Source organism: Taudactylus pleione, unplaced genomic scaffold (genome assembly GCF_031769625.1).
Source record: "Taudactylus pleione unplaced genomic scaffold, aTauple2 ptg000016l, whole genome shotgun sequence".
Taxonomy (NCBI): Eukaryota; Metazoa; Chordata; class Amphibia; order Anura; family Myobatrachidae; genus Taudactylus; species Taudactylus pleione.
This window is the reverse complement of record NW_028284418.1, coordinates 28,556,936-28,580,386: the sequence shown is the minus strand read 5'-3', so window position 1 is coordinate 28,580,386 and position 23,451 is coordinate 28,556,936. Positions and strand designations below refer to the sequence as shown.

The window sequence follows — 23,451 nt, the reverse complement described above, 5'->3', positions numbered from 1 at the left end:
ACCAAAAAAAAAAAAATCATACATGGATAATTAAGGCCTACAGAGAGAAGACACAAGGAAAATATGAATTGAAAGTGAAACATATAATCTTGTTAAATCATTGCAATGTCGTCTTCCAACTAGCCAGGTAGTCATTTTGAAATTGGCAAAGCTATATGTGCTATTTGTTAAACTTTAGGTCTTATCTTTGAAAATGGAGCCACTTGATGTAACTCAGTCATTGGACTGTGAAATGTTGAGGGCTGATTGGTTAATATAACTCATGTTTGGATTACTTTACATTGAAAGGTCCTATGAGTTGTATGGCAGGTTTGCTAGTACCGCCCACACAGTAAAGATAGGGCCTCTTACTTGGCTGCTATACAATACAGCTCATTTAGACCATATTTTCCTATTCTCCTGGAATGTGCGATACATTGCCAGGAGACTAGACAACAGTCCCGCATCTCATCTATTTTTTAAGTGAATTGGGAGGGACATAACGATGTGGAATTGCATCATCATAGGCCTGCTTTACCGCCCTTGGGACCTCATCCTCAAGAACAGCGCCGTAACTAGCGCTCCCAGACCACATCCCCTCCGCGTGATGTCACATGGAGGGGTGTGGCCACTTACAGCAAAGCCCGGAGTATCATCAGGATGCCGCGGAGAGCTGTAAAGGCATCGGTGTGACCATTTGAAGCATCCTAAGGACTCTCCAGATGGCACTGCTGCATAGATTCTGGCTGCAGGGTGCCATTCTAGGCCAGATGAGGGAGCCGTGGGTGTGCGGCGGTGCCACTCACAGAGCTCTGCACTGTGTGTGGCCACATCGCTTCCACACCCTTAGTTACATCCCTGGAATATGACGGGAAAAATCCGAATTTGGCGGGAAAATCCGAACTAATCCGAGCCTGCACATCCATAGTGCTTACCCATTATTGTCCATTCCTTTGTAAGCTGATGTTTTTCTCTTCTTTATTGTAATGTAGCGATAGTGCCAATCATAATAAATAAGATCACATCGGACTAGTTGTGTACTATAATGATATAAACAAAGGGATTTATGAGTGTACTCAAGAAATTTGCCTTTTAACGTTTAAGCCTGAAAAAAGGCACACTAAACAGGGCAAGAAACTAACCTGCCTTCGTCCAGTAGATGGAATAGCTCATAGGTTTGTTTTCCCTTTCTTTTCACTTCAGTAATATTTTGTAAATGTACCTATGAGCCACCTCTTGGCGACTGAATGTTGAAGGATCATTTTTAGTCCTTTTACCAGGTTTTCATCAGAGGGGAGTTGACGAGATCCAGCTCAAAGGCGGGGGTAGAATAACTCTGCAGGCAATCAACTTCATAATACATATTGGTCCCCAGTTAAAGCTATTTGTTAAAACTATTTGTCTTAAAGAAAACTGAAATGTATAATACACAAATATACCATTCCAATGCAAAGTAATTTAGCTCAGTCACATATGGTCTTAATTCTTTCTTAATTATTTATGTAGCCATTGTGCAGTACAGATCGCATGTAAATGCTAGCAGACTTATTCTTTAACATAAATATGCCTTCTGGGTGTTTCTTTTTCCCTTACATTTACCACTGCAGTACTGTATGAACATTAATGACTTACACTCTGAAGTATCATTTTAAAAGACTGATTTACTCACATAAAAGGAATACCAAGCTATGAGTTATTCCATCGACTGGGCGCGGGCAGGTTAGACTCTTGCCCTCTTATTGTGTCTTTCTTGAGGCTTTAACGCTATAAGGCAAATTTCTCAAGCACGCTCATAGCAAATTACACATCTGAGAAATAACCATCGATGGCCTATAGGTGGTTTATTAACTACACATTCTGTCGAGTTGTGTTTAGAATACCAATCACTTTGCTTATATCATTATAAGACACAACTGTAGTCCGATGTGATCTTATTTATTATGATTTGGCACTTTCATTAAATTACAATGAAGAAGAGAAAAACATCAGCTTACACAACTGTAGTCAGATGCAGGGCCGCACTGGCCCACAGGGGTACAGGGGAAATCCCTGGTAAGCCCCACTGACTGAGGTCCCCACCCTCTCCTCTTGGGTCAAACCCATTCCAGACCGTGCACTGAATTATATACTGTTACTATTGGAGGGTCAGTTATCTTGTGGAGCAGGACCACTGAAAAACATCTTCATTTTCTTCTATAGAAACTACACCATTATTTGCCTAATGGTTAGCCAAACAACTGTGGTGTCTGGCCACACCCACTCTGGTGGATGACCACACCCCTTAAACATGGGCCCCTACTGCTTCATCCCCCCGGTGAGCCCTTTATGCCCCAGTCTGACACTGGTCAGTTCTGATCTTATTTATTTAAGTGAAAACAGATCTTTCTTAGCTGGGTGAGAGAACATCTTACAGAAAATAAAATTAAGGAATTAGTGTCAGCACATAATGAAATGGAAGGTGAAATATAACAACTGTACAATAAAATTGCTGACATAGCAGAACGTTCATACTGCGAATCTTTTCCTGTTTAGAGGCATTACAGAGAAGAGTATTACAAAGCAGCTTAGTTACTGCATGCTTGCAGGATTTCTTCCGAGCTTTATTCCCAGATCTGATGAACCCTAACCAATAATAGACATGCTCCGCAGGCGTTCTAGGTTTAATGTTGCGTACACACTTGGCGATATTACTGAGTTACGACATCGTAATCGTGCAATCTCTCAGTAATCAAGCACAAATCGTGCACTTTAATGTCAGAAATGACCAGCGATGCGTGCTCCCGCTGGTCGTTCCCGACATTGTCCATCGCCGGAACATGCAGGCCAATCTCCTGATAACGATAGATTGGGAATGTTCAGGGATGAGGGACAGTGCCTGCACTGACCGATATATCGTTCAGTGCAGACACTACAGGGGATCAGGAACAACTGTACGATTACGATGTCGTAATCATGCTGTCTTTCCTAATCGCCCAGTGTGTACGCTCCTTTAGATTATTGCATCATCTACTCCATGTGAGGTCATTGCCTGCACACATTTATTCAGTGTCCAGGAGCAAATCCTCAAAGCTACAGTAAGTAATTTCCTCCTGCTCGTTTAACTCTGAAGATATTAACAAGCTTGTCACAAGCCACCATGCTGGGACACAGGAAATTATTATGCTACAATGACACAAAATTACATAACATGGGGGTTTTCCTGTAAAACGCATAACACCAGGAATGGTATCATCACATCATCTTACACGTCTGATCACTCCCTACAGGCGACACGTGCGCACAGGGAAAACATCAGCCACTTGCGCCTGATTTCTTCCCTGCGTCCATTTCAGAATCACCCCCATGAAATATCATATGAATAACTGAAAAAGTCACTACAGAAATAACAGTAACATTTTAGAAAGCATAATGTATTATATACCCAGATATAATAATAAGGCAGACACACACTCCAAGCTATAATCAACTAAAAGAATAACAGCTGAAAGATATAATAGCTTTTATAATATAAGAACAGATACTAAATGCCTGATGCGTCTGCGTCTTTTGGCGGTTACCTGTTTGCGACTTTATGCAAATGTCGCTACAAAGCCTTTCTATAGACAGGGCCGAAACTAGGATTTTTGTCACCAGGGGCAAGACAGTAATTTGGCGCCCCCCATGTAATTCCCCCTGCAGTAGTGCCCATATTGTAATGCCCCCATAGTAATGCCCATATGTTAATACCCCCATAGTAATGCCCCTGTAGTGCCCACCATACAGTAATGCCCCTGTAGTGCCCATGCTCCCATATTAATGCCCCTGTAGTGCCCATGCTTTCATAGTAATGCCCCTGTAGTGCCCATGCTCTCATAGTAATGCCCCTGTATTGTCCATGCCCCCATAGTAATATCCCTGTAGTGCCCTTACAGTAATGCCCCTGTAGTGCTCATGCCCCCACAGTAATGCCCCTGTGGTAATGCCCCTGTAGTGCCCATGCCCCAATAGTAATGCCCCTGTAGTGCTCATGCCCCATTAGTAATGCCCCTTATTGCCTATGCCCCCATAGTAATGCCCCTGTGGTAATGCCCCTGCCCCCCATAATAATGCCCCTGTAGTGCAGCTTATTAAAAAAAAAAATACTTACCTTGAACCCCGCTCCTGCATCCAGCGTCGCGTCCGGTCCGCCGGCTGCTCCTTGGAACTATGGGGGAGATGTCATGCCCGTGGGGAGAGCCGGAAGCTGGAGTTCGGGAGAGAACTCCAGCCTCCGGCTCCGGCTACACCGCGTCGCTGCAGAGAAGGAGCCGGGCGCCCGCTGGTAATAAATATTACCAGCGGACGTCCGGCTTGGAGCCTCTCTGCAGCGCCGGGCTGGAGGTCACTGGCACCAGGTACAGCGGCTCACCCGGTGCACGTGCACCTCCAGCCCCCCCCTAGTTGCGGCCCTGCTATAGATATTCTGAGTGTGGCCTCCAGAGTGAATGATTAGGCGTCTGTGTGCGCAAACACTTCAGCGACGCACCATCTCCGTGTGCCTCCCAGTCACCGTCCAGAGCCACCTTCCAGTCACCGTCCAGAGCCACCTCCCAGTCACTGTCCAGAACCACCTCCCAGTCACCGTCCAGAGCACTTTTCCAAGATACCGTTTGTCTCAATCGCAACGGTGCCTTTGCGCGTACGCTCTTTGTAATGCATGCACTGTACAAGGTTTAAGGATTTTCACGCAGTAGCAAAAATTTGCTCACCTCCATGAACATTAGAGTTTTCCCGTATTTTTAAAGCAGCAAACATTTTAAAGGCAAGACCAATCTGGTTTTGCCTTTAAAATGATTGCTGCTTTAAAAATACGGGAAGAACCGCAGGAGTTCCCGCAGTGGCACAAGATCGCACCCTATTACATAAGCCCCTAGATTCAATAAAGACATGAAACGTAACAGACCCTTCTCACCACTGGAAGTTCAACAGCCTATAGAGCCTCTTCCTTCAAGCAAATATAGACGGCTACATGGACCTGCTGTACTATACAAGAACTGTGGCTACTTACAGTTCACCAATTTATTTAATAAACCTTAGAACTGAGCTCTTTCCCAAGAGAAATGTTGGAATCTGCTACAGTCACTTTACCCAAAGCTGGCAAATGTCCAAACATGTGTAAATCCTCACACAATCTCTCTCTTTAATCACAGATGTCAACATTAATACAATTATTGTTTCATGTTTAAAATCCACCCTTCCATTTATTATTAATACATACCAAGTAGGATTTGTAACAGGCTGTGAGGCTCTGCAGGGCACAAGATGTTTTCTGATTCATGTTCAAGTGGCACGGGCTTCCAGAAAGCCTTCTCTGGTGTTCTCTTCTTTGGATGCAGAACTGCCTCTGCAACCACATCTGTATAGCATCTCATTGTCCGATGTGCGGCTACGGCTGCCAGGGGCGTATTTATAATGGGTGCAGGGTGTGCAGTGCGGCCCACACCATACACCCTGCATACTTATCACTCCGAAGTTCCATGTCGGCGCCAGTGTCAGCGCTGTAAAAAACGCCTGGAAAATGGCAACTGTGACCATTTTCCTACCGTTAAGTGCAGTATGGAAAACACCGGGAAAATGGCTGCACATGTGCTGTAGACTCTGGGACAGACTAGGTTTCCTTTTCATTTTTTGGGAGCGAAGGGGTGTAGCCACGTCTCCCGGGAATTGGCCATGCCACACCCCAGTACCCGGGCCCATCAGAGCTGATGACAGACCTGATTGCAACATGGTTTGTCCAGGTACACAGTTATTTGCTCTGTTATGCTTTACTCCCACCTCAGTTATCTTATTTGGTTTTATAAATGCCCTTACAATGGAAAACACAATGAGGCCACACATTGGTTTGCACATGCTCAGTATGGATTTTCTTGACTTTCCGTGCATACACAACGGCAAAACATAGCTCAACTATGCAAACAACAGCATTCCGTGCACATCCGAATCAAGCTAAGTAGCTACAAAGCTGTCACTATTAGCCATATTTGCCTACTTTTTTCATCCCATCTCCGGGAGAAGCCCAGAGAAGAGATACAGCTGACTGCTTCGGGGGCGGAGCCAGTCTCTCATGTCATTAGGCAAAATGACACTATGCACGGGTCCATGGGGAGAGGACGGGCTAAAATGACTCGTATTTGTGTCATTTTGGCCCCGCCCCACAATACGGGCCACGATTCCTGTTTTTACAGGACGAGATGTGGGAGATCCGGACACTCTTCCGGGGGTGTGGAGGACTACCTGAAAACTCAGCAGCCTCCCACAACTTCCAGGAGAGTAGGTAAGTATGCTATTAGAGGCTTATAGTAATGCTTTACAAGGGATAATTTATTCAGCATTGCCAAACATGGACCCTCAGCCTGCTGATCTGGCTGGAGAAAGCTATAAGAGATTATTTTGTGGTAAATTTCCTTACTATTGTGTTGCACAAGCAGCGTTCAAAAGTGAGATTGATCCTGGCTCTATCACAGCTTCCGATCGCTGATTCAAATCCCTTTTGCAGCCCATCTGTAGTCAGTTACCACCTGCTCAAACTCTGATCTGTGGTAGCATAGTAAAATACAAGGCAACGCCAGGCGTTCACCTCTGCAGTCTGCAGGGCCTTGACGGGGGTTTTACATTATTTGGCCCCCCCATTACCCCCATACCCGCCGAACCAGGGGTATGGGGAAGAGCCCCGGGCTTCAGCGTAAGCCTGTGGTGCTCGGGAGGGAGGGGACCCTTCTTTGGGGGGTCCCCGCTCCCCCGAGCTCACCGGCTTGCGCTGACCGATTTGGGGTGCTAATGCTTTGGACCTGGAGCCCCGGTTATTGGGTCTCCGGGCTGTGGCATTGGACCTCAGTCGGTTGGGACTGGTGCTGGTCTTAAATATAGGGGGATCCCCACGTTTTTTTTTACCCCTATATTTAAAACCAGAACTGGTCCCTGCAGCCTTGGGTTGGTTTCTAAAATACGGTGGAACCCTACACAATTTGTTCCCCATATTTTTAGAAACCACCACTGGCTGGCAAGCCTGGGGCTGGTTTGGCTTTTGGGGGGGGGCCTATGTAATTTTTTTTGTAAATTTTTACCCTGTTTTTTTACAGGCTAAACAAAACGGGAATTTTCGGGAAATATTCTAGGGACCCCCCTAAAGATGTGTAGACATAGGGGATGACAAAGGGTACCCCCATTTTTAACTCCTGAAGGAAGTTGGGGTTTCTAATAGCTGCGGCAGGTGCATAAATGCGGCTTTGAATAAGGTGATGCAGAAGAGCATTTAGAAGGTTTTTTTAGGGCAAAACAACTATGCCCATCAAATTTGGGGTACTTGAAATGGGGTTCAGCGTATTTTAAACTTGCTAAAGTGACTTTAAAAATCGTGAAAAATCCACCTGCCGCAAACACCTGCAATCAAAAAAACACTTGGGGCATACTTGGGGACCCCCCCAGAGTCAAGTTCGTTAGTTTTTAAGTTTGTACCCCAACTTTTTTTTGGGCCCCCTTTTTCAAAGTCAATTTTTGGGGTGTCCTTAATTTTTTTTTTAAAAAATGTTGACACAGATTACCTTTGTGGGACTGTTTGAAGGCTGCACGGGGGTTCCCGAAACGTTGCACCCCAAAAGCCCAATTCTGCACTTTTTACCGCCTGCCATTCATAGGCGATACTTTACCACCTATTACATTGCATTGACTTTCCACCTAGGCGGAAAGTCTTTCAAATTGAATACGGGGTAAAACTAAAACAGGCGATAATGACGTCAACGGCGGTAAATTACCGCAGATCCGGACTTAACGCCTCAAATTGAATACGGACCCTATTGTTTATATAGCCTTGCAGTGGGCTCGTTATTATTGACTCGAAGGTTGCAGTACTTTCCCCTCCCCTACACACCTTACAATGAGCAGCTCAGAACAGAGCAGCTCTGATTGCAGCAGTTAAGTATTGGCCCAACGCAGGGGATTGTGTTAAGCCACTGTGGGAAGTGGGGCGCAGTGCCGTCCCAGCGGGAACTGTCCCGGTGGCCCAAATATAAGGACAGCGAGCAGCGCCCTCCAGTGGCCAGCGCCCCAAAGCAGCTGCCTAATGGTGGTGCCGGCCCCCGTATATACACAACAGGGTGTCTGTCTGTAGCATCCAAAGGACGTTTTGGGTGGCACTGCCGTAGCGATACTAGCTGGAACGACACCCTGCTAACCAGAAGCAAGGGCCATGGTGCAGCACTGGTCACACACACCTAGTTACGGCCCTGATTATGACTTTGAGAAAAATCAATTTCATCTGAGAACATTATTTTAGGTGGCTCAATAAACTCTTCAATGAAGACAACAGGTAATTTAATGAATGTAAGCAGACAGGTAATACATATTGGAAAGCTTCATTGACAAACAATCATTAAAAGAAAAAAAGTATTTGAAATAGTAGAGAATGAAATTATAACACCATTTTATTTCCATTGATAATCAGGGAGATAAAGGTGGTCTTGGAATTCCAGGACGGATGGTGAGTTTAACATTTTGCATTATAATGTGTGAAAGCTTCTGAGCTGTGAAAACATATTGCAAACCTGCAGGGGAGTGCTGGTGATGTCTGGCCTTGGGGGCACAGCATAAGTAAGGTGTCCAGTGTACAGCAGCAGCCATTCACATGCTGACCTTAAAAGGCCATTAAGGAAAGGAATGCAGACGCAACAGCTTATAATGAGCAAGGTCCTGCTGCAGAATTATCATGGCTCTACCTATTTCCTCTACTCAGACCTTGAAGAAGAATTACTGTGTGACTGACATTATGGGACAATGAAACCTAGTTTATATCTGCCTACAAAAATGCCGCTTGGACGTACAGTACATATAAAAATATGGCCACAAAATCTGAACATATGTGCAACTTGTAATGTAGTGTGCGTGGATCCTAAATGGGAATACATAATCTAAAATCGGATGCATCCCTAAGAGGCGTGGGTGACTTTTGCCTCCACAACACTGTAACTCACACGTGAACACCCTCTGACACAGCTGCCCAAATGCAATGCCATATGGTGCATATACACACGGTCAGATTTGTCAGATGAACTATGAACGATTGAACGATTTTTACAACGATTTGAACGATTTCATCAACGATGAACGATTGAACGATTTCTGACAGTATTAAAATGAATGAAATCGTTAAAATCTGACTGCAAACACATCAGGTTTCAGAGATCGTTATCTGACATGCAGGAACGTGCATCATTCATCAATGCATGCCCCACATGTCACGATTGAACCATTTTTACAATCGTTATCATTCAGATCTGACACATAATCTGACCGTGTGTATGCACCATAAGTTGTGCTCAGTACTAAATATGGCTGCGTTTTGGCACACATGTGCTGTACGAACATGCTCATATGTGTGAGCTGCAAATGGATTTAGATCCTGCTCTGAATGATGACCATAGGGGCTGTATACATTTCATAGCTTATTATAGGACATTGAAGGAAGCCTCAGAGTTATCTCAGGGCCAGCCCACAAACAATGTGGCCTAGAGGGTATTTGCCAGTCTTACCAGCCCTTCACTGTAAACACGACGCTGGCTGTTATGCATGTTGTTTGATTATTGCTGTGACTCTTGTAACTTTTGCTTGAACTATTCTTCAATACTGTCTTAACATAAAACATCGTAAAACATTGACATTTTTACATGAATAGTAATTGGAAACGTAACGCTCATGTTTTATGTTAGGTGGTGGTTGAAATTTGCTGTTTTCTTTAGTGGCATGTAATATGTGTCTCAGCATAACCTGCTGAACTGCATTAAGATTAATTTACTGGTCTGAATCCCACAGTCACAACGAGGAAATTGAGACCCATATCAAAATCCATTTTCTTCCTTGAGAACGAGGGACTAACATGTTGACTTTTCCTTATTACTGGTGTCATGAACTTTTATAGAAAGCTGGAGATATAGACAGAGATTGGGGATCCCACTGTTAAGGAAAGCAGATTTATTTCCTTCTAAACATGAGAAAAATTAATGTGAAAGAATTGTTAGTTCCTCCAGCCAGTCTTTTAGTTTTGTCTCTGGCAAAATCTGAGCAATGTCCGAGTTTTCTTGTCAGATAATTAAAGCTGAGTTTCATTGCAACCAAATATTTAAGTGCGCTTTGTACCCCCTATAGTGCATTCCGTGTAGGTAAAGTGATGCTGTGTTTCTAACTGTTATGCTTGCTGATTTACATGTGCCAAACTCTTTCATGGAAGATTTTATGAAGACATCTCCGGAAATACAAACCACCAACAGTACTGATTGCATGCATAATGTTTTTGTGATCTTCTCTTGGTCATTTAATTATGAAAATTAGAGTCCCCTTGGTCATAATGAGACATATGCATTATTCAAATCGTAAACATTAAAAAAAAGGTCACACTTTAAATATTTACATTTACTATTCTTTCTTGAAGACACATCACCCAGATTCCTAAAAGAAAAAAAATATCCATCTTGTATAAAGCCAGTATTTCTATGCAAATATTATTTGCCTGCAAATATATTTCTCTCTACACTTTGCAAGGTGAATTTTAATCGCTTTTGATTATTTTAAAATAGATGAAAATAGATTCAAATCGATCAACATCGATGTTGTGTTTCTGTGTTTCTAAATTATACATTTACTAACAGACAATTTTAGATTTGTTTTTTAAGTATTAGTAAATGTGTGATTTATCCCCAGAAACTCAATATCGATGTTGATCGATTTTCATCAATTTAAAATTGATCAAAATGGATTAAAGGCGACCTTTAGTAAATATGACCCCTATGACTCTATTCAGAGTAATAAACATACCACCAAACAAGATATTGTAGTCCCATTTATAATCCATTTGGGTCCTACAGGATGTGTAAAAGTTATATAGGGCTTTGTCCGAGTTATTTCTCCATTACTTTCAGAAAACGCAGCTGTACATGTTCTATAAAAATAAAGTAAACAATTATATAATGGGGCTTTTCCTTAATTAGAAATACTTTGCTTTGGAGTTGTGTTCTCAACAAACAATGGGCCTGATACTCACATTAGTCCGAATGGGGCTGCATCTGGTGATATTTTTGCATACTGTGCACACGTCACGGGCCACATAACATCTTCACTAATGGGCCGCATTATTCATAATAGTACGCATCACAGACATTTCTCTGCCAACGCTAAATGGTCATTTCTGGGTGGCAGCCATACATTTTGTGAGAGTTTCATGGGAATGTTACTCACTATTTTGAGTCGTCCATGTGCCTCGCGGATGCCAATTTGAGATGGAGCTCCTGCACCTATCATAGGATAGGTGTCAGTGCCGATGATGATGATGACAGCTGCTCTTGCATATGGAGAGACTGGGGCAGTGCGATACAGATGAATTAGAACATCCATACAGTTGCATTTGCATTCATTTTTTAATCCATTCACACTCAGAATATAGTCAGATTCGGACCTGCATGGAAATCAGGGCCAGTGATAGCACATTAGTGTGCTGAACCAATATTCCGGGGAGGCTAACTACAGTATCACCTCCCAGTTGCATCTGACCTCCGTTATCTCCCATTTTCTAAATGTTGCCAACTGTAGACTAATGTTTGAGTCACTGATTACTAGATATTAATAAAGTGTTGATTCAGATCTCCATGTATGGTCACCCCAGTGTGACATTTAGTACATTACAATCAAAACACTAATCAGTCTGCTTGCATTTTGCCTTTTTTTTGTGGTGTCCACTATTACAACAACTGGAGAGTGACAATTGCATGTCATTACATTTGATGTATTTAGTATAGGGGATTACAGGACTTTCTTCTGTTTCCCCCGACAGTTTGCATGTGAACTCTATTCTTATAATCAGTGACAGAGGTATTCTACAATAGCCACATATGCCAGTGCTACATGTTTTGTCACCTATGAGTTTTGAGGTTATGTGGAAATCATGCATTGTTTGGGGGTACTTGGGTATAGGTTTAAAAACCCCAAATTGTAAAATGAATCTTATGCTAACTACACTATGCTTGCCTTTATATATTGGAGTGCGGTTTCACCTAACGTGTGATAAAATTATTCAGAGAGCTTCAATGACCGACTGTACACTTCACAGATGGCTAAAGCTGGTCATTGATTGGCCAGTCCCGCCGATCGGCCCAAGCATAAAGTAAACATATTTGTGACAATCCAGTGTGAATGAAATTAAGTCATTCTGCGCTTGAGGTGAAGATGCCAAATCTCTTAGGGATTAATTCATATTTTTTGAATAAATAATTCTACGTATCATGCTCATTTTTACTGAAATATTGGGCCAGTTGTCCTTTATCACCAATGTCATTGCTGCAGGCTTTAAGGATAATTCCACCTTATGAGAGAGCAGACCAGAAGTGGTGTAGCAGGGTGCCCTGGGAAGGCACTACCCCTACCCCCTTCCCGCATACACACACTTATGGTACATGTGACATCATGAGGTCACACAGCGAGTGTAGGGGAGTCCTGGGAACAGGAAGTTAGGTGCCAGGCACATCTTAAGGGCATGCTCTGCCCCTTCCTATGCAGAGGGTGTCTCTCCAGGTACCACATCAATTGGAATAGGGTAGAGGGGTGCCTTTCCATGCAACTAGATATCCTTCATGCAACTAGAATAATGAATGCTATTAAATAAAGACTAATTGAAAACTTTTAATTTTATTATGAGCGCACCTTGGGGTTCCTATCGGTTTGAATGCATATACATCGGAAATGCAGACCTAAAAGGCTTTCACACATTTACACATATTTGCTGTGGTGCACATACCTAATTTATATGTGACAACAGAGGTTGTTAAATGTGTCTGCATGAATAAAGCCTTTAAGTGAATTGTGAGTCACCACTCCTCATCATCAACTTCATTATGATCATGATGAATAGCGTTTTAATGTAGAAAAAAATGTTTTTGAAAAAAAAAATGTCATGCTCCTCCCACCCACAAAACATAATGCACCTCAGACCAGAAAAAGACAGCTCTGTGCTGAAGTACCACAGCTCATCCTGGGACCCATGCACAGTGGATGTTGGGATGATAAATACTGTAGTTGAAATATAACTCTTTAGCTTAGTTGGGTAGAGGCACGTTTATATTTTAGATTTTTATTAGATAACTAATATGACACCAAGTTTAACGGTCTGCCTACATTTGCACCCTTCCATGCACCATCTCAGGGGGAGCCCACCTACGATTCTCTATCAAAAGAATACATGGCATACTGTTAGAAAAATGGGTTGGACATTCAAATTTCCACTAATTATATGTATAGTAAATATGGCTTCTGATTGGTTACAGCAGCCTTGTTTAGTAAGCACCTGCCCTAGCTGTTAAACATCTAGGAGGGGGTTAGTCAGCTTTGGCAGCTCACTCCTTCCTCGGCTGTCAAACACCAGTGGTCAGCAGCTGAATTCTGCTAAACATAGGGGTAAGACAACGTCTTTATGCTCATTAAACCAACTGCAGTATTTTTTCTGCTAAATGCAGTATATCATTTTTTGACCAAACGTTAATTCCTATTTGTCTTCCAAATATAAGAGTCTTTACTCTCAAACAAATATTCATTCTAAGTCTATGAGTTTCAGTTGCAAAACACAGGATAGTCTTTTGACATATGTGAGAATTATTGACATTTTCAACAATACATGTATTTTGCAATAACTGTCACGGCACTTGAGTACCGCAGCTATAATTCCAACTGCAGCTACTCTCCCTCCTTGTTGATGGTCTGGTTGTCTAAACGAATGAATCCATCACATCCCGTTGTTCTGCAGAGTCTGCCACCTGTGTTATTGCCTAGAACCTAAGCCAGCATAATTTCGGCATCATTCAAATCTTGGCCATGTTCGCAGGCCTGTGAAGTCTTCGTTAATTATCGCTAATTGTTCTTCTTAGTACAGCTAATCCCGTCACCTGCATTAAATCAGTTTCAGTAGATAAACATATTTTTTTCTTCACAAAGACCAGAACAGTCTTTCTCATTTGAGTTTTTATGTAAAGAGCGCTAGAAATATGTCACATGATGTCATGCCAGAAGGCCAGGCACTGGGGTCACATCTGTATCACACATTGCTGTGCTCAGTGTCCTCAGCGCTCTGGGATAGATGCACAATCCACTAACAGGTACTGGTTTAATACGGCATATTTTGCATTTAAAAGTGTTAGTAGTACTGACTGTCCCTATAACTCTCCTCTTCTCTTCTCTTCTCTTCACCTCTCCTAAATTCGTGGCTGTTGATCTATTACATGTGCCTGCTGGTGATGTAAATGATCCAGGGATTAAAGGGTCATCTTGGAGAGAAGGTGAGTCAGCTCCTCCTTTCTCCCCCCAAAATATACCCTCTAACCACATGTTTAGCCATCTGGAAACTGTTTACTCTAAGCAAAAACAACAAAATAGCTCTTCTCTTTTGTTTCTGCTTCCTCACTTCCATTTTCTTACATAAAAAGAGTCTGCTTTACTTAATAACTCCCATCCTAAAGATGGTGCTATTTAGAATTAATTGCAAAACAAAATGTCTAGTGCCACCAGAATTTTGTGGCGCTAGCAACCAGATGTCCTTGGTCTCGCCGGTTGATTATATGCTTGTAAACACCCACAGAAGTGATGAAAACTTTATATTGACCAGAAAACCTTACCCCTAGGGCGATTTGTTTGGCTGTGTTTTTAGAAAGCAAGGACAATGAGTACTGTTGTGCAGAACAACTGGGTATAAGTGTAGACAGCTCAGCACTCTGCGGGCCATATGAACTCATTCATTTTGTGCAGTTCAGCTAGAAAATATAAGTGTCATAAGACTGGGAGCATGTTGCAAAATGTCCTAGGTTTTGCTGATAACACAGTTTAATTGCATTGAACATGTAGGTGCAACTTTTCTCTTGACTTTGTGGAACTTAATACAAAAAGATTAAAACAGTTGCTTTAAACTTCACTCATATCAAGTATACAATCACCACCTCCCATAGGGTGCGCTGTAGATCCTGGGGAGAAAGATTACAGTTATATGATAATGGATGACTAGTGATCATATCGCACCGTTTAAAAAAAAAAAGAAAACATTATATAAACTGATAAAGAAGACGATCAAACACCTATGTAATTCATGGATTGGGCCAAATCAGTTACTTAGCTGGATGGACTGAGCGTAATTTGACATATGGAGGTCATAGTAACGTGGCCTTTTATAATGCACAAGGTTTAGTCCTGTTGTAAGTAATCAAAATTGGATTGGATTTGACAGAACCATGTATATGTAGAATCCCCATCAAGGTATGCTTGAGTTTATTGACCAGGCTTAAACTAGTCAGGGAGCATTCAGGCAGTTTAACATTAAGATCTAGTTGATCAGAACGATGAATGATAAATAGCTAATGTGTGGGTTTCCACAGGTGTATCTAAGTTACTCACAGATACAATCATGAGGTGACAAAGGGGCATCTAGAGGATTAAGTTTCCATTAACTATATTCGGCCCAAATATACATATTTTCAATACAATATGTTAATTATGAGCTTTAGCTTGGAAGAACCAGCAGTGCCTGGCCTCCAGCAGCATAATTTTACTTAGTTTGATTTCATGGGTAATCAACACCACTATGCAGCCTTGGGATTGTCTGGCCTGCCTCTACAGTTTCCTCATTCATGTTGTCTTACCTCCTGTACAGGTGTTAGCTTTGTGCAGGATATAATCCCTTCCAACCCTGACTACAGGTTACTTGACAATTTAGTGTTTAGTGCTGTTATAATATGCATCTTTGCAATGGATCATTTAGTTTGCTATTTTATCGCCATTTTCTTGCACATAGTGCAGTGTTAAAAATTAAATTATCCTTTAATGCTGTAACATGTAGATGACATATTTTCGGGCAGCCTCCTGCCTCTCTTGACGCCAGGCTGCTCTGCGACACCATCTGAGTGGATGACACCAATATAGCAGAGCAGCTCTACTATTTTGGTGACACTTCCTCGGATGATGTCACCCAGTGCTATCTGCACCCCCCCTAGTGATGCCTCTGGGTTCAACTTATGTGTGTCCAACTCTTCATCAGTCCCATGTTGAGCAAGCACACTGGTTAGGAACGGTGCCTCATTATGGTGTTAATACATACTTGCCTACTATCCTGGAATGTACGCAGGGCTCCAGAACTTTTGAGTAGTCCCACAGACTTCTAGAATAGTAGGTCAACCTTGTGCATCCCACCCACTTCTTAGTGAAATAGGAGGGACAGTGGGTACCATGACGCAATTCTCTGAAAATCACATAATCTTAGACCTGCCCCCTCTTCACAAACCCACAATTTGCAGTATTATGTCATGAGGGGGTGGGACCTAATAACGAGAAGCACCCTGGTCGGACACCCTAAGTAATCAGCTGCAAGTATGCTTGGGTGTATCTATAACAGGTCCCTGGGTCCAGGAGTGCCCACACCGCACACCCTGAACCTATCTCTGTCTGCGTCACAGATATCACTGGAAGCATAGCACAGGTGCCATGTTTCCAGAGATCTGCGCATGCACACTACAGAAATTACTGGGAAAATGCCGCTTGTACCATTTTCCTGGAAATCAACGCATGCACAGTAGGCTCTGGCAAATGTCAGAGGGCCTGATTCAGCAAGGATCGCAATTGCAAAGCTGCACGCAGGCACATACTGTAGTGTGTAGTGCACGCAGGCAGCTTTGCAATTGCGATCCTTGCAATAATACATGCATGACACCCCCTGCTGCATTTCCGATCCCAGCATTGCAATGGAGGTCGCAGGCTGGGACCACCATCGTGACCAACGCGACCTTCGGTGGTCGACGGTCGCGATGGTGGTCGGCCGGTCAGCTCACTAAGCCTCAACTCACTCAGGCTGGCCAGTTTGCGAGCCCAGCAGACTGCATACGTCCACGCAGTCCCTGGGCTGGCCACTCCCGAATGTCCGCCCTGTTTCCGGGAACGCCGGCGAACCCCGATCCCGCACTGCCCATTAAATGTCTCTACCTGTCAATCAGTCAGAGGCATTCAAGGGCTTGCGTGCGTCTTAGCAGGACCCGTTCTGCATACTCGCAGAATGGGTCCTGCACACGTGTAGATTCCCGATAATCGGGAATCTGCGTTCAGCAGTGCACTTGCGTGTACTGCTGAATTAGGCCCAGAGTCTAGTGCAGAAAAAGCTGGGGGACAAATGGGGTCTGCACACGGGCTCTCCCCTCTCCTGATACGCCCCTACAAGTATGTGTTGATATTGATCATAGCTCCAGATTGCAATTTAGCATGTCACAGTTGCAAGACTGCTTAAAAAAACAGATACATATTCAAATCCTTTTGAATAAATCATTTATTTATAAAATATTATTCCAGGAAGAGATACATTTTCATGTATGTCCTGGGTAATGTCTAAAGTGTTGGAATGCATTTAACTCAGTCATTTATGCTGCCACAAATTTTTTATTCTTTAGATTTGTTACTTACTTGATCAGGGGTGATTTTTTTTAGATTTGGCAAATCAGCATTCCAAACTACTTAAATATTTCATAGGCATATTTGCCTACATGCTCCTCTGCATAATCCTGCAATTTGTGACATCAATTCACCACTATTTGCGGTAAAAATATGCCCATTGCCTACATACTAGTGTAGTAATAACACATGCCTCAATGTTGTAGTTCTTTCTGAATTTAAAGGCTGCCTAGTCATGAAAGTCAGTGTAATCCAAAAAATTACTTTTTCCATTGTGTGTTTAATGTCTATACTGATATCTGGGTTTAGTGGATTATCGTACATTGTGATTATGGTCCATTATCCCCCTAGTTTTCATGCTAAACCCTATTAAATCATTCTCATTTCTTGGAAAGAAATGTTATTTTTAAAAACCTCAGGAACACGGCCGATCTCTTACTGGCATTGATGAATGTTGTTGAACACTAACATGTGTTGACACATTTAGGAAATGAAAAACAGCCTACAAACTTATGTCTTGTTTTTGATTGAAAGGTCTTAGTTTAGAGTAGTTTTACAGCTGTAAAGCATATCTGCACCACAGAGATGGGTAAGTATATAGATCAAATATCTGCTTAATCTGTTATTGACCAGGATATAGTGTAGCTTTGTAACCAGACATATTTTAGCATTCTTGCTATGTATCAGCTATAAGACAATAACTTTTTCATTTATAGCTATCAGAGTGCATTTTATTATATATATATATTTTTTTTTTTGTCACAGATCTGTTTTTCTTTTTACAGTAAAAAAAAAATGAGAAAAATATACTTTTTCATGATTATAATTATTTTCAAGTAATCAGTGTACTACTAAAATATGTCCTTATTTTGCCCATTTATTTGATACCCAGGAAGTGTCTTTTTCTGTAATGTGTAGGTTCTAACAATGAGGGTGTTTTTTAGTGATTTATATATTTATTTATTCATATTTCTGAATTTTTTTACATCTGTTCTTACTTTTTTTTAGATTGGAAAACCATAGAGTAGATTGTAAAACCATAGAGTATTTTCACTGGACTTGAGTGAAAATACACTGGCTTTTAGGAGGTGTAGCATAGGGCAAATGCAAGTGCACATTGCTGATGGCTAGTAGCAATACTTAGCAGCTATCTGGGATAGTCCCGAATTTCAAGAGGCTCTTTTGTGCTCCTGAGAGATTAGGAGCTTTGCATCAGACCCATGTACCCTAGACATTAATAGCTAAAGTATCATGTTTTGGGTCCAAGCATCATGATCTGAGCGAGCCACTAGAAAACAGACATGTATTGGTATTGCTTAGACATAAATGAAAAGCAGCACAGTTTGTCTTAGACAGTAAATCTGTGAAACCACATCCTGATGAGGTCTTCCACTTCTCTGTCTATGGAATGCTTCCTTGTGTATACAGGCAGTTGTTCTGTTTCCAGGTTTCTAAGCATCACAGTGAAAACGTATGAGAGATTACAGATGTGACCCTTGTCACTGACTGCCATTGAGTGAACATTCACTTATACCCCATGTTGCTCTAATGCACTCTGATAGGTTACATTGTGCACATGTTGCCACAGGGGCTATGAAAGAATCTGTGCCCTGTGCCAGTGCAGCATTGTCACCCAATCATAGAGACATTCCATGAGATGCTTTATAAACCTTCTGGGGCTTGTTGTATTGATATGCAGATGCATTCTATAGCACATGATAGACACTATTGTTGTCCATTTTGTTAGTCTGCTAGTAAATTATTGCAGAACAGAGCTCTGTTGAAGAGATATTATACTGAAACGTCAGCTATCCTGAATGATTGGCAACTAGATGCACTGTTTATTTGTCATTTAAGGGAAATTTGCCATTTCACCTGCTCAACTGAAGCATATATGGGCAACTTCAAAATCTGCAAATTGATGCAAATATTTATAGAAATAAAGTTCCTGGCACACAATAGCATGCACCGATGTGTCTTTCATAACCTTAAAGTGAAGTTATAGCCTTTGTATAGCAATGCAGTTTAGTGCTCTCCATTTCACTGGCTTTTGGTGGATTTGGTCTTTTAAGTGAAGTTTGTTTGTAGTCAGGATTTACATACTGTACTGCCCTAAGCTATGCTTACTGTGCTGTCCCATAACCGACCACCCCCAACACTATAGCTCTCAGTATGGACCTAATAATAACAGCATCCCAGCTGACTGAAACTAAACACACATTATTTAACTCTAAGTAAGGCCATGGTTAAGCATTTATATTATGCACCAGTAATGTGCAAAATTAAAATAAAAGCGAGCAGAGTCCCCCATGGCAAACCTTCCGTCCCCGGCTTGGATGGAGTTGTCAATAGTCCAAGTCTGTTCGTAGGCCCTGATTGTTTATTGACAGCTTCTATTATGGATATTGTATGACTTATTCTTAATTGAATAATGCAGTCTGAAAGGACTTAACTAATGTTGTAGCAAGGACAACAGTTGTCATTCCCTAGGTAGTTGCCAGGACTTCATGTAGTTACTATTTGCAACCCATAAAGATCCAGAGCCCTTCTTCTCTTCATTACTGTGTCTAACAAGCTCCCTGCAGTGAGACTAGTGTCACTGCAAGGGGTTTGAAGCCCCAATATGCTGTATATGTGAGCCTGCACAGCACTTTGGTGCTGCATAATTAGATAATTCTACAATAAGGTTATGGAAGCTTTGGTGCTCTCTTCGTCTCGAGCAGGAAGTGAAGCATAGAGCAGTACACAACATAGGAAGAAAAGGCTTACAGAGCCTTACTAAGGTATATTATGGAGGACCCCTATATCAAAACCTTGGGAGTACATACTTACCAATTCTCCTGTAATATCCATGAGTGTCCCAAATATTGGGGGCTGTCCCGAGAGATTTATTCAGTCTCCTTCCTCAGTGAAGTGGGCAGTCTGGGGTTTGGTGGTGTGATTTACAGTGAATAGTGCCCCTGCGCCCGCTGTTCAATGCAGCAAATTGTGACTGAACAGCGGAGCGGGGCCAAGATGATGCATTCAAGGCACCACCCACACTTCCAACAAGATGTCCCGGGCAAGGTGGAGGATCTTGAACAGTTGGCAAGTAGATTTAAAGTGCTCCTAATTACATTTTACATGGTCTGAAAATTAGATTTAGAGCACAAGCAATAACTGTCAATGGTCAATCATTTCGAGGGCTATATATTGATGATGAGGTAAAAAGTTATTGGATGGTTTGAGTGAGGACATCAAGCTCAACCCTTCATAGACAAAACTCCTATTTGTTCTAGAGGAAGGCAAAATAAACCCTTCAAAGCTTTACCCAATTTGTCTATATAGGGAACATTTTGTCTCCAAACTCGCAAATGGACAATTCCCCAGAAACCCTAACTATACTGTTTTATTATCAACAGCAACCTTGTGTATCCGTCTGACCTGTATTTCTGTAATATTTCCTAGTATTTGTTTATATCAGTTTGTGTGAGATCCATAGTATCACAGCTCTCACAGTAATGAACCCTTATCTCAGTTTGAGAATAGATAAATAATATCTTTCCTTGCATAGGATAGACCCACATCCTCTCTGGGGACTGGAGACCTCAAACTGAATGCTACAACATTTAATTTTATGTCATTAATTATATTTATACACACAGTAATTTCATGCACTCATGATCTTCTCTTCCTTGTAGCAAATAAGTCCACTCTTAGGGGTATATTTACTAAAGTGCAGGGTTTTAGAAGTGGAGATGTTGCCCATAGCAAGCAATCAGATTCTACTTAACATTTATCTAGCACTTCCTAGAAGATAATAACTAGAATCTGATTGGTTGCTATGGACATCTACACTTCTAAAAACTCTCACTTTAGTAAATTTACCCCTTAGAGGCTATACTTATGACTGAAATATTCCATATTCCTTATTAATACAGTCATGTCCAGTATCTGTTTAAAAATATATTTTGTTCACATTTGCTTTTGCTCAATAAAATACCATATTTGATCTGCATTCTTGGGGGGAAATGTCTTTCAGAATGTGCCATTATTTCCTATTGAAACGACAGTTGTACTTATAAAAAATGTTGCAGTAGTAATAAAAATCACCTTTTATGCTCATTAATCTCCTTTGTCAAAATGTTTTGGTTTTTTTTCTTTTAAAGGCCTTGGTCACACAGGCGTTATTTCACTGCCATTTTCGTTCTTGGGATAATTAATTCTTCTATAAAATGTATCTTCAATGTACACGTTTTTAAGACATCATAGGTGTGCTTGATCGTGCAAAAAGTGTTGCAGAGAGCATTATTGATCTGTTTTCTGTGTTATTAAAAGTGAAACCCTAAAGATCTATTTTACATAGGAATCTATGATCCCAAAGATTGGCTGCCAAAGACAGTTTCTGAGTTCTGGTTCAGTTTCTTCTAAGAGTTCTGTTTTTTAACCATAAGGACAAATTTGCTTTAAAAGCATCTGTGTGACATATAGGGTTCTAGCTACTAAGCAGTGTTAGGAGACAGAGTGAAAAGTGATAAGAAAGTGATAAGGTGCCAACCAATCAGCTCCCAACTGTCATCTCACAGGCTGTGTTTGAAAAATGACAGTTTTGAGCTGATTGGCTGGCACCTTATCACTTTTCACTCTGTCTCCTAACACTGCTTAGTAAATAGACCCCATAATTACTTTAAACATGACTGGACCTGACCAATTTGCTGCCCTAAGCAAGATTTTAGCTTGTACCTCCCTCAGAAATAGATTCCACCTAAAATCAGCATCGCACCAACATCTTACTCTGGGTGAGAGGAAAAGATTTTAGCTGGAGCCCCTTATATTGCAGCCAATACAAATTCACTTCACAGCCAGGACTCCCATCTCCTCCTCCCATCACATCTGCCTCTTCTTCCTTGCCCAGCTGTGTCCTCCTTCCTGCTCCGCCTCCAGCTCCTCTGGCTCAGCTATCTCCTCTTCCCGATCCGCCTCCCTTCTCTCGGCCTGCCTGTCTCCTGCTTCTGGCTCCGCCTCCCTCTCCTCTGGCCCACCTATCTCCCTTTCCCGACCCGCCTCCCTTCTCTTGGCCTGCCTGTCTCCTGCTTCTGGCTCTGCCTCCCTCTCCTCTGGCCCACCTATCTCCTTTTCCCGACCCGCCTCCCTTCTCTCAGCCTGCCTGTCTCCTGCTTCTGGCTCCGCCTCCCTTTCCTCTGGCCCACCTATCTCCTTTTCCCGACCCGCCTCCCTTCTCTCAGCCTGCCTGTCTCCTACTTCTGGCTCCGCCTCCCTCTCCTCTGGCCCACCTATCTCCTTTTCCCGACCCGCCTCCCTTCTCTCAGCCTGCCTGTCTCCTGCTTCTGGTTCCGCCTCCCCCTCCTCTTGTCCACCTCCTGCTTCCCTGCACTCCAAGCCTGCGCAGCGCCACATATTTGAAGGGTGATGATTAAACATAACCCTTCTTTTCATTTGGTCACAGTGCCACTGGTCCCCCAGCGGTCGCCCCCACCCTCCTCCTTCCATCGCCCAGGGTACATGCCCTGTCTGCCCCCACCCCCACTAACATTCCTGCCTTATTATAGGTTTTCATCTCCCTTTACCCATTTTAATTAGTATTTAATTTACTCTCAATTCTCCTTCTCTTTTTCCTTATGTTTTTCTCATTCTTCTTCTTTCTGTCTACTGTCTTTCTGCAGGGATCACCAGGAGAACCGGGCATGTCTGTTATAGGACCCCGTGGCCCTCCTGTAAGTTTCTGTATAATGTGATATAAAATATGTTGTTGGATTTAAACTAGAGGGGAGCAATAAAAATCACAAACCTTTCTTTTCAATTTTATATTTTCTTCATTTATTGATTACTTTTACAGTGCATACGCGCCAAACACTCAACTAAAAGACAAAATTCTCCTTTGTGGAGAATGTGGCACTTTTCATATTGTCCTTTCCAAGGGATGTAGTCGGCATCCCGACAGTCAGGATACAGACGGTCACAATACCGACAGCGGCATCCCGACTGTCAGAATACTGGACAGACAGA

General features: G+C 42.3%; 1 protein-coding gene across 9 annotated transcripts in view; it reads left to right on the top strand.

Moving 5' to 3' along the window:
* LOC148541905 (uncharacterized) overlaps positions 1 to 23,451 on the top strand; it is a 165,025-nt gene that overhangs the window by 6,335 nt on the left and 135,239 nt on the right. For all 9 annotated transcript variants that reach the window (XM_088475402.1, XM_088475437.1, XM_088475446.1 and 6 more), the window contains exons 3-5: positions 8,438 to 8,473; positions 14,277 to 14,303; positions 23,109 to 23,159. In XM_088475402.1, the coding sequence (XP_088331528.1) occupies positions 8,471 to 8,473; positions 14,277 to 14,303; positions 23,109 to 23,159 (81 nt within the window). In that variant the 5' untranslated portion in view covers positions 8,438 to 8,470. The remainder of the gene's footprint in view (positions 1 to 8,437; positions 8,474 to 14,276; positions 14,304 to 23,108; positions 23,160 to 23,451) is intronic.